Raw genomic sequence first — 12,593 nt, 5'->3', positions numbered from 1 at the left:
CAGTGGTGCCTAAATCGACCGCTGGATAGATGTCTTCACATTCTAATAAAATATGCTCCGTCGTTTCCCTAGCTTTACCGCAGCAAGCACATGCTTCTTCTTCCTTCTTATATCTCGCTTTATACGTGCGTGTTCTAAGGCATCCCGATCTCGCTTCGAAAAGTAATGAGCTTCCCTTTGAGTTATCATAAATGGTTTCTTTCCTAATTTCGTTTTTTCCCCTTAAGTAGTTACTCATGGCAGGTTTCTTTTCCATTGCCGCCACCCATGAGATTAATTCAGCCTCTCTGACTTTCCGCTTGACCTTCTTTGTTGCTGTGTTGCCCACCCCACAGGCCGCATACTTGCTGGTAAGCTTCCTAGTTCTTTTCCTCCACTGTGAATCAATGTTTTGCCTGTATAGATACCTGAACACTCTCCCAGCCCATTTACTTTCCTCCATATTCCTCAGCCGTTCTTCATACTCAATTTTACTGCGAGCTTCCCTCACTTCAAAACTAGTCCAGCCCATATCCCCTTGCACAGCTTCATTTGTAGTCTTCCCGTGAGCGCCCAATGCGAGGCGACCCACTGACCTTTGGTTCCCGTCGAGTCCTGATTGTACCCCTGATTTAAAGCAAACAACCGCATTTGCAAAAGTAAGTCCTGGAACCATTACCCCTTTCCACATACCTCGGAGGACCTCGTACCTATTGTATCCCCATAGCGCTCTGTGCTTCATTATGGCTGCATTTCTCTTCCCCTTGACTGTTATGGTTTTTTCCTGTGTTTCCATATATCCGTTGCCTTCGTTTATCCATATACCAAGGTATTTATATTCTGTTACCCGAGGTATTTCTTGGCCCTGTATCTCCACTGTCTGTTCGCTGTTTTCATTGAATACAATAACACCTGATTTTCTAACACTAAATTTCAAACCTAAATTGTTGCCTTCCTGTCCACAGATATTAGCCAGACGTTGCAAATCACTTTGCTTGTTTGCGAGCAACACAATGTCGTCCGCATAAACCGCATAGACCGTTTGACGTGAGGCGAGCGCCATCTGGTGGTGTTGCATGAAATCCAGCGGCGCGTGCGAGCAAGATAGCAGCAGCAGCACCCGGAAAGTTAGGAGAAGAGGCAAAAGAAAGTTTCGCTTGAAAAACGCTTCATATAACTGCGCATACCATGTGGTGCTACCCACTTGCCGAAATTATATAACCGGCAAGACAGCCGCAGCCTTCAGCCGGTACCAGCATCAGCTAGTCTTCGCGGTGACAACACGGCATGTGGCTACATTGCCTCAATGCTAATCGCTATATTGTCAACATTCATTGTGAAATCAGTTGAGCCAATATATTTCTCATTCGTTGGCATCCTTAGGGTACTTCAGGCACTTTCCGATGGCCAACTGTCTATGTTTACTAGGCTTTTATCTATGTATGTTTTTTTTTATCTGAACGTTTTCCCGCCTATTAAAGACAGTTAAAAGGTACTCAAACCCTCTACCGTTGGTGGGAGTCGACCACACGCCCTCTATTATAATTAAGGTAAAGTTAATTACGGTACACGTTGGGTAGAGTTAATTAAGACACTCGAAGCACGACCTTTGGTGTTAATTAAGGGGAAGTTAAATAAAGACGACTGAAAGAGCATAGGCATCGCACGGTGGTCGCAATGCTTTCGCATTTATCCACGTAGGGAAAACTAAGGGCCCCTTCAATTTTGTTAAATATCAGAGGAACACTCAGACAAAACAAGAAAATTAAAATAAAAATCGCCGGACCCATCTTACGATGTCTGTCGACGGCAACGCGTTAGCACTGAATCAATGTGGCGACCCAACGTATTGCCGCCGTCGAAATAAGTTATGAGGCGTGTATTGCAACAGGGCTCTTCTTTCACATTTACCTGAACGCGCTCGGCTGCATGGGGCGCCGCTTCCGCGAAACCTGCACGTGGACTCCGAAATGTATAGCGCGCCGGTTCCTGCAAACGCTCGAAAGCGTGTAATGGGACAACCGGGCTTCTCTCTCTCGCTTCTTTCTGGACACGCTGCGCCATCTAGTGGTACTGCCTAGAAATTCCCACGTGGCCTCCGAGACAAGGGCCGTGGCGCACCGGTACCTGCGAACCCTGAGATTTTTGTTCCCTGGCTTGCCGCACACTCAGAAGCACATGCAGAATGACCCATTGTGATGGTCTGCGAACAACAGTGCAAAGGCCAGACTGGGACCACGTTCAGTCTCCATCTAAATAACCACAAAGCTCATGGCCACGCGCTACCAAATCTTTCATTTTCAAAACATCTGAGTCTGCCGGAGCATTCATTTGAGGAAATACATGTCGCCCTTCGCCAGTCAGGCTTCCGCTCTGCTCCTGAACGCCAAAGAGAGTCGAGTTGTACCCAGAAATCTAGAGCAATCGCACTCGGCTGTACAGAGTGCATTCATGGCGCAGCTCCTAGAAAGTTGGCTTGGATACGCTGATTGAAAATTGGCACATATCCAGAGCACTTGTGGCGCAACTTGCTAATACCGTCGGGTTGCTGTCCTTTAGGGACCTTTGTGACGTGATTTCCTTCCCGCAATGCATTGGATAAACTTAAAGGATCCTTTTCGTCATTGTAGAAACGGCACATTCCCAGTGGCACATACCTAGTTACCTAAGTTGGCGCCGACGCGGGTCATTGAAGAGCAGCACACGCCTACTGGACCGTACCCAGTGACCCAAGTTGAAAGCAAAGAGGTTCACTGACGACCAGCACACAGCTTGTGGCACATACCCCGTGCTCCGAGTCGGCGTCAAAGAATTTGTTCGCGCAGCTGTACCTAGCCTTGTACCGCCTCTACAGTGGCCCATGTCGGAGGGAAAGAGGATCGTTGAAGGGCGGCACGTATGCGCGCATTGGGGACCCGAGTTGGTCCGGCGGTTGGTTTCAAACCCTGTTACCTCAGCACAGTGGCCCGATGCGCTACCTATTCGATCACGGACTACCGAGCGATCCAGGTAGGCGGGAGAACATTTAGATACAAACATGCAAACGTAGATAGATAGATAGATAGATAGATAGATAGATAGATAGATAGATAGATAGATAGACAGACAGACAGACAGACAGACAGACAGACAGACAGACAGACAGACAGACAGACAGACAGACAGATAGATAGACAGATAGATAGATAGATAGATAGATAGATAGATAGATAGATAGATAGATAGATAGATAGATAGATAGATAGATAGATAGATAGATAGATAGATAGATAGATAGATAGATAGATAGATAGATAGATAGATAGACAGACAGACAGACAGACAGACAGACAGACAGACAGACAGACAGACAGACAGACAGACAGACAGACAGACAGATAGATAGATAGATAGATAGATAGATAGATAGATAGATAGATAGATAGATAGATAGATAGATAGATAGATAGATAGATAGATAGATAGATAGATAGATAGATAGATAGATAGATAGATAGATAGATAGATAGATTGCGTGAAGCACCCTAAGAATGCTGATGAATTAAAACGAAAAAAACAAAAAGGACGCAATATCTCGTTTGCTGAACCGGCACAACAAATTGCGTTTGATCCGCTTGCGTACAAACTTCGCCGGTGTGTCACTGGCGGGGCTTGGGAGAACCAGCTAGCCAAATTATTTTATTGATTCACTCGACGTTGCAGCTAGAGCAACGAGCCGTGTATTTAAACGCGTGATTTTCTCTACAGACTCGTTGTGGTTTGCGCGGCATTATACCCTTATTACCTATCGCGCTGTTGTGATCAGCGAACGTGGTTGGAAAGCAATCGTTGGGCCAACTTGGGTCACGGGTGTGTGACACTGCATATGTGCCGTTCATCATTAATCCGTTTCACGCCAACTTAGGTTACTGGCTATGCATGTGCCACTATTTAAATGTCACTGTTCAATTAACTTCGTTCACTCCAACTTCGATCGCTGGGTATGTGAAACTAGGTGTGTGCCACATTTCAATGAACCCCTTGGATGTCGATTTGGCTCACAGGGTGTGTGCAACTGGGTATGTGCCAATCTTCAATGAACCGATTTACCACAAACTTGGGTCATTGATTATGTGCCAGAGGGTGCGTGCCACAAGATATGTACCGCTTTTCAACAAACCTGTTTCATGCCAACTTGGATCACTTCAAAGTTAGGTTCTACGGTTGTATGTGTGAAAACAATGATCTGTTTATAGGGCACGCCATACCGAGGGACTCCGGACTAATTTTGACTACCTGGGGTACTTTAACGTACACCGTGCACGGTGCACGGGCGTTTTAATGTGCTAGCATTCTTAGGGTACTTCACACATTTTCCCGCGGAGATAGATAAGGGGATGAGTGGGATAAGGGAAGAGGAAGCAAGATGATGAGATGATGGTGAGAAGAAATGTTCGCGGTGGCTTGTCAGACGAGTACTTATCTTATACTGAATTGAACAGCGCCAACGGGGGTGGACGAGACAAGACGGAAGTATTGACCCCTAAAAGGATTTAATTGAAACGAAGTGCAAATATATACATACAAACCCACCATGGTTGCTCAGTGGCATGGTGTTGGGCTGCTGAGCACGAGGTCGCGGGGTCGAATCCCGGCCACGGCGGCCGCATTTCGATGGGGGCGAAATGCGAGAACACCCGTGTACTTAGATTTAGGTGCACGTTAAAGAACCCCAGGTGGTCTAGTTTTCCGGAGTAGCCCACTACGGCGTGCCTCATAATCAGAAAGTGGTTTTGGCACGTAAAACCCCATGTGAAGAAGACGCGCCTCACGGCACAGCCGCATCGCCAACGCGCGGATCTCGGCTCGCGCTGTTGATTGCTGGCGTCCGCTTGGGAGGGAGGGAGGGAAAACTTTTGAGTCTTTCGAGAGTTTCGCGGTTACGAGGTCTCCGTCGTCTTCATCTTCTTGGCGCTGGCGACTTGAGACTTCTCTTCAGCAAGGGTGGGCCCCTATTCCAAGGCTTAGATTAGTTTGTGCCGGGGCTTTTCCTTCTCGGCGGAGGTGGCTCCGCTGAGTATTCTGAGGGCAGTTTTGCTGATTCTGCCTCTCGTGTAGTTCCTGCACACCTCTTTTGAGTCCGTCAGTATGTTGAGAGATCGGCCTGTTCTGTAACCTTCCGCTGCCGCCAGCGCTGCGGCAATCTCCTCGGCCTCCGCTGTGCCAGCGACCTTTGCTGTGGCATACGTGATCGGGTTTCCTTCCCTATTAACCACTACCGTCGCGGCTACGCGTTCTCTTCCGTGTGGATATACGGCGGCGTCCGTGTATACTGTATTGTCTAGCTTGGCTAGCGTTCTCTCAACATATTCGGCCCTAGCTTTTCGCCTGTTTTCGTGTAAGTTGGGATCCATATTTTTTGGCAGTGGTCCCACATTAATGGTTTTTCTGAGGTGGTCCGGTACGTCCGCGTATCTGTCTGTCAGTCGGCTCGTATCCCGACCCAACCTCCTCAGGAGCGCTCGTCCCGTAGGGGTGCCTCTGAGTCTCGCGGTTTGCGTACCCAGCAGAGCCTCGGCGAGCTCGCTGAAGGTGTTGCTGATGCCCAGCTGGAGCAACTTCTCGTTCGACGTGTTTCTCGGTAGACACAAAGCCGTCTTGTACGCCTTCCTGAGGATGGTGTCTGCTTGCTCTCTTTCTGCCTTGGTCGTCACGTGGTACGTCAGGGAGTACGTGACTCGGCTGACAATTAGGCTGTTGACTAGCTTCAGAGTGTCTTCTTTCATTCCGTATCTCTTTTGGGATACCCTATTGATCATGCGGCCCACCTGTTCCGCCGCCTTGCTCAGCAGGCTAATGGTGTGGCTGCACTTCCGGCTGCCTTGTAGCCACATGCCCAGGATCCTAATCATGTTCTTCTCCGGGATGTTGTGTCCCTCGAGGGTCACCTCCAGTGTCGCTTGCGTTGGGTGCTTGCCGACCCTGAGGAGCTCCGACTTCTCCGTGGAGCATCGCAGTCCCCTTTCTCTGGTGTAGTTTTCCACGCAGGTCGCCGCTTCCTGCAGTTTTTCTTGCTTCTCTCCGAGGGATCCTTGGGTGACCCAGATTGTGACGTCGTCGGCGTATATCGCGTGCTCGATGCCTCGGATCTCCTTAAGTTTTCTCGCCAAGCCAATCATTGCCACGTTTAAGAGGACGGGCGATATGACGGATCCTTGGGGTGTGCCCTTGCACGGCGTGGGGAAGACGTTGCTTCTCAGCTCGCCCATCCCCACCGTCGCCGTTCTGTTGCTCAGGAAGTCCCTGACGTAATCGTGCACTCTCTTCCCGCAGTTGGTGTTGTTGATGCCCTCCATGATGGCCGCGTGGCTCACGTTGTCGAAGGCCCCCTTTATGTCGAGGGCCATGACGACGTTTTCGCCTGTTTTCGGCATCGTCTCGAGCACTTCCTCCTTGAGTTGGAGCAGCACGTCTTGCGTTGAGAGGTTGGCTCTGAAACCGTACATGCTGTCCGGGTACCATCGCTCGTTTTCCAAGTGCAACTGGATTCTCTTCGTGATCACTTTCTCGTACAGCTTGCCCAGGCACGACGTTAGGGATATCGGCCTGAGATTGTCCATTTGGAGTTTCTTCCCTGGCTTCTGAATCATTACAACGACGGCGTGTTTCCACTCCGCCGGAACTCTTCCTTCTTGCCAGAGCTTGTTGAGGTAGGCCGTCAGTTGGTCGATGGCCTCGTCGCCGACATTTCTGATTAGCGAGTTCCGGATTTTGTCCGCCCCCGCCGCCGTGTTTTTGGTGGCCGATCTTATCGCCTCGACGACCTCTTTTCTCATGATGGGTCGGTCCGTGGTAGGGTTTTCTTCGCCGCGGTATTCTTCCTTGTAGCTCTCGACCTGCTCTTTGCCGTAGCATTTGACCCGGACTTCCTCAAGGAGTTGTTCGTCCGTGCCCTCGTACTGGTGGACTAGCCTCTGTATCGACTTGCTGCCTTCGGATTTGTTTTTGCTCGGGTCCATGAGGGCCTTGAGGATCTGCCACGTTCTGGCAGTACTGAGGATGCCGTTTAGCGAATTGCTAAATTGCTGCCACCCCTGTCTGGCCAGCTGCGTCACGTACTCCTCCGTTTTCTTGGTGATGTCCGCAATTTTCTTTTTTAGCTTTCTGTTGAGTTTCTGTCTCTTCCACCTCTTGGTGAGCCCGCGTCTCGCCTCCCATAGCCTGAGGAGCCGCTTGTCCACCTCCGGCGTCTGTTCCGTCCTGTCTACTTCCTTCGTGTATAGGTCTTGGATTCGCCTGAGTCGTCCGCTTGGACTTGGACAGTGCTTCGGGCTGCCTCGCCGTTCCCGGTCGCTGTGCCTTCGTATTAGGCGCCGCCAATAAACCTATTCTCACCCATGATGTTTTTTTTATATACATACGAACTAGCGCAGCTTGGTCCCGCATGGTGGTCAGCCCTCTCAAGGCAATCATCAGGTGAAAACCAAGCAGCAAAATTCCAAATGCCGGCCGCCAATGAGGAGGCACGAAAAAAAGCGCGAGAACCGGTCTATGTGTTGCCGCCTCGATAAACCATCCCGCCACTGCGCATAGTTAAAAAACTTTGAGCTCTTTTTGTGATTGCCCATTGAGCTGCGCTAAGTCCATTGTCCTAGGCAAAAACAGGGGCAAACTAGAGAGATTGCAGAAGGAGTAGAAACCGCACAGGCTCGGCGACGCGCCCGTCAGCGCACTTTCGATTGAGCCTGTCGGAAAAGGAAATCAGTTTCTTTAGCCATGCGCAGAGGCGGGTAGCTTTAACAAGGCGGTCACACACAAGTATCGGTAATCCTTGCTTTTTTTTTTTTTGACGCCTCGTTGTTATCGCATGTAATTGCTTTTTCGCGGCTTTTGTTTTTCTTGCTCGCGTCTTTTTTATGTGTCCTTTGAGACGGCTGACCACCAAGCGTGGGCAAGCAGTACTATAGTTTGGATATGTATTCGCACCTCGTTTCCATTAAATCTTCTTAGAGGTCAACACTTTGTCTTTTCTCGTTCGCACTCGTCCTCTGTGAGCATTCAGTATGGACCACCAACATGCTTATTCATATAATTTTGTCTAGTTTATACACTGCCTTGAGAATGATTTAAGCTAATGAGCTAAGCAGTATTCGGCCCACAGTTTTTATGAAATTAAGCTGAAGCAGTTTTACGCTCGTAATAAGTTTAGGAACCCTTTTCCGAGCATTATATTGATTTTAGGAAGTCTTTGCCTGGCGACATACGTTCCTTTCCATTAAATAAGCATTTAACCGCACCAGGTGCCAACGTACCTTAACGTCGTTTTTCTTTCCTTTTTTTTAATTTGATATGATTTTGTTGGTTGTGACATGTTCAAACCCTACGGTTTGTTACTCTCTACACACTCCTCCAAACGCCGTTTATGGCCTGCATTATGTTGAAACAAAAATACGTAAAAAAGTTTAGGTAACAGACGATTACACCAGAGTACTGCCAGACGTATGCTCAATTGAAATTATGTGCGCATTTGTTAAGCCTCCTGTAAATCTTTCATAAAAGTATCGCTTCATTGAAACTATATTCGATTTTGTGTGCCTCCCCTTTCTGAGGAAGCCCTTTTCGATTCGAGTCATGTGGACTAGCTTCCCCTTTTTGTTCGGGCCTCCTTCCAAATGTTCTTTGGAAGAAATAAACATGATTTTGAGATTTTTGATTTTGAGTCATATGTGCACATGGATACGTTAAAAAGCCGGCAGCTTTAACTTTATTTCTCCGGTGTTCATTCAACTTGTGCTTAAGATACACGTAAGAGTCCAAATCGATGTCCTTTCAATATAAGCAAACAGACAAACAAACAAAAACTCGCAGCATTAGAGGCTCCTGGAGGAATGAGGCAAGCGCGATCTTTTGTCGTGTATTATGAGGCAAGGAACTTCTTAGTACATCGAGTCCGCGAATTCCGTGCAAGGAAAACGCTCACGAGTTCAACGTCTAGCGATTATAAACACCGGTGTTCTTCGTGCACTACGTTGAACGAGTGTGGGAAGCCGTAAACCTCGCGGTTGTGCACAGAAGTTGAAATGGAAGCGAACGCGAACCTGCCATTTTGGTTGAGCTTCCCGCGCGATCACACATATCAAATTAAGCTCCAGGGGGTCCTAATGAAACGCTTGCGGACGCAGCAGCTCCTGACGCAGATAGCAACAATACGCTGTCTTTAGCACGGAAGATGAACTAAATGTAGCACTGTGGTCTCAACGGGCAATAAGTACGGATGTCTACGTCACGTTTAGGAAACGTGTAATATATTGGGTCCTTAGAGGTGAGGGTCATAAGCAGGAGAAGCTTATTCTACGTGCTGTCTGCGCACTTGGCAGCTTATGAAACTGAGAGTACAGCGTAACTCGTTTTCTAGTAGTATAAGTGCAACGGTTTCCATACGTAGTCCTGAAAAAATTAATTAGTCAGAAACGGTACAAAATCTTGTGGGTTACTAAATGTCTCGACAGTCCAGCGATATCAATGATGCACTTAAGACGGAGCAATAAAGATAAAGGGCAGTCAATTAATAGCAAAACTGTTGTTCAATAGTCTCTACTTAATTCAAGCAAAAAACAAGGTAGTAGCAAGTAAGTAACACGCCTCGTCCAATCAGTGTATGGAAAGTGGGTTCGGCGTGGATCATGCGGTAGTGTCCTTTTTCCTTCGCGCTGCAGTATCGCGGGCAGCGTACGGAACGTAGCTGGTCACAATGGAACAGTTGTTCTTCTTGAAGTCCCACATTTCCTCCAGCCCCTGCTGGGTGATGCGCACGTGGACCACCCTGCCGTCGGCGTAGGAAGGCCAGGTGCGCTGGTTGACCCTGGGCAACGAACCTCTCTTGGCAAAGCCGGTCCACACTTCGATGAGCTCCCTGGCCAACCGCTGCTCGTCTGAACTGGCGGGTCCGACGGAGCCGTCGAGGACTCGGCCGAACAGGAAGTCGAGCTCCGAGAACCGCGGTGCACCCGTCCCATCGTACGGCCGTGCGAAGCTGGCGCGGTGGTCGAACAGAAATCCCCACACCAAGTTCCTGTGCTCGGCTGCAAGTTCTAACGCCAGTCGTATGAGCGGGCACACGTAGAGCACGTCGCCCAGGAGCTGGCTGACCGCCGCACCTTCTCCGGAAGCGTCGCCTCCTTCGGTCGTGACAGAGCTGCGGTAGGCGTCTGCGAGCTCGGCGCTCAGCTTTATGCGGAACACGGTGGTCAGAAACTCGCTCGCCATCCAGTGCAAGTCATGTGCCCGCGACGGCAGCCTGCGCAGCAAGTCGGCCAGCTGGGATCCTTCGTCCGAAACCACGCCCACGAGGAAGCGACGGCCGACGACGCGTGCCGCTGACTCCGGCGCCCGCGTCGTCGAGGGGCCCTGGCGGCGGTCCCACACGCTCGTCACGCGCACCACGTCGTGCGCCGAGGCGTTGCGAAGACAGGACAGCTGCGACAGACGGTCTTCCACCGGGCATCCCAACAGCTGCGTTACCCGGCGGGCGGTGTTGGCGTAGTATCGCCTGAGCGGCGACTCGCTGTGGAGGATGACCTTTGCGAACCGTTCGTGACGCCAGAACGGATCGTCGCCAGTGATGTGGGCGCCCACCGACCACGCGCCGGCGGCACTGCCCATGAGCACGACGTCACTGGCGTTGCCACCGAAGCTGCCAATGTGCGACACCACCCACTCCAACGCCAGACGCTGGTCGTCCAGCGCCACGTTTCCCGGGGCGCCGGGAACGCCAAGGTCGAGGAAGCCGAAGGCGCCCTGCCGGAAATTCGGCACCACCACAACCACCTGGCCGATAGCGGCGAACCAACGGCCGTCGTAGTGGTTGTTGTTGCCCTGTTGGAAACCCCGCGATGAGAGGAAAACCACGACCGTCCTGCGACAGCCGGGCTCCGAGGCCTCCGTGCATGGCGTCCACACGTTCAGGTGCAGACAGTCCTCGGTCATGTCGTTGTTGAACTCGATGTATTTGTCCTTCTCCCTCAGCGGTTGCTGCACGCAGCCCGGTTTGGACAGCCTCGCGTCTGTGACCGCGTGTTGTCTGTTGTTGGTCCAAGCGGTGGGCCTGTCGAACCGCTTGTCCCCTGCCGTGTCCTGGCCGAAGCGAACCCCACGAAACACGTACAGCGGTTGGTTCTCGATCACGACGACGAAGCCGCGGAACCTGCCGAGGCCCGGAACCTGAAGCAGCACCTGGCTCTCCCACTTGGTAAAGAGGAAGATCACCGCGAACAGTCCTCCCACGACGATGGCCGCGACCAACAGGAGTAAGGCGGTGACGCTGTAAAGCTTGGTGTTGTCCCTGGTTTGCGCTGCCAGGGCGGCATCGGAGCCAGCTGATGACGGACCTGTCGACAGCTTCCTGTGGAAGAGTTTCGCAGTGAGCGTTTCTGGTTGACTCAGTCGGTGCTTTAAGGTCGGTATCATTTGAAACTGCTGTTCCGCTGGTTTCTCCGATTGTGAAACGACTCCGGGATCAGCCTCGACGGGTGCGTCATTAGGTTTCGAGGATGAGACGCTGATCTTTTCAGCAGCTACAAGGGCGACGGTGGTTCCGCTGCTCTCAGCGGTAGGAGGGCTGGCTTGAGCTCCGCGCTCAGAGTCCGGGTGAGGAGTTCGAGCGGGCGCATCAGGAATTAGGTCAAGTGACTGCCTCGACTGCAATGTGGAGGAGAGCGAGATCGACGAAGCTGGCTGTTCTTTGTCGGCAACCGATGAGCGGTGTCTTCTTGGCTTGCCCTTTGGGAGTTCGGCCTCTGGCACCGGCTTGCCGGGATCTCTAGGTACCATGTCCTGCGTCAAAGCTATGACGAGGCCACAAGGAGTCTCGGCGGTTTTCTTGTGACTATTCTGAGAGAAGCGTGAGAACAACACGTCTACCTACTTCGTACGCTCTTCTTCTTCCTTCGACCTGTAATGTACGCCATCTAGCGTTAATGCTCACCGCACCTGACAGCTAGTGAATCCTTTCACAAGGCGTGGCCGACGCACTTCTCACTTGGGCATACTGGCCAGAAATCAGTGACGTTTCTGCTTACGTCCGTCATTGCGATACATGCCAGAAATGCAAGAAACCAAAAAGCAATCGATTTGGATCACTGGAGTCTCTGCCACCTGCAGAACAACCTTTCGACATTCTCGCCATGGGCACTATCGGTTGCTTTGCGGGATACGGCTCGTCGAAGAAGCCCCTTTACTTGGCGATAGATCACGCCACGCGTTATGTGTGAGCCTTTGCTCACCAAAGTGAGACGTCTGATGCTTACATGTCTTGCCTGAAAACCATCTTCACAGCTGGAAGAGGAGGGATGAACGCTTTTTTGTTCGTTTCAGTTCTGAAGATGCCCTGCCCGGACGCTTTTCCGATAGATGGTTTCTGCAATACTCCTATTTTCTTCGAGTAGAGATGGTCGCGTGGTCTGTACTCCAACATACTGGAGTTCCACTACTGCTCTGTGCTGATCGCCATGACACGAACAGATCACAGTATCAACACAGCTCTGCTTATCAGATGAAATGTCTCTTCGACCACATTGCAAGAGCTAGACAGGACAGAACGCAACGCTCCCACTTCGCATCGCCTGGCTGACGTGGCT

The 12,593-nt window shown here is 50.8% G+C and overlaps 1 protein-coding gene across 1 annotated transcript; it reads right to left on the bottom strand.

Annotated features, from left to right (window-relative positions):
- Positions 1-9,639: 9,639 nt before the first annotated feature.
- LOC139054380 (acetylcholinesterase-like) lies at positions 9,640-11,787 on the bottom strand. The gene has a single exon (XM_070531297.1). It carries the CDS (start codon positions 11,785-11,787, stop codon positions 9,640-9,642), a length of 2,148 nt encoding a protein of 715 aa, XP_070387398.1.
- Positions 11,788-12,593: the final 806 nt, after the last annotated feature.

The sequence above is a fragment of the Dermacentor albipictus genome, chromosome 1, assembly GCF_038994185.2.
Source record: "Dermacentor albipictus isolate Rhodes 1998 colony chromosome 1, USDA_Dalb.pri_finalv2, whole genome shotgun sequence".
Classification (NCBI taxonomy): domain Eukaryota; kingdom Metazoa; phylum Arthropoda; class Arachnida; order Ixodida; family Ixodidae; genus Dermacentor; species Dermacentor albipictus.
Note: the sequence above shows the minus strand (reverse complement) of the source record. Positions and strands in the feature narration are given on the sequence as shown.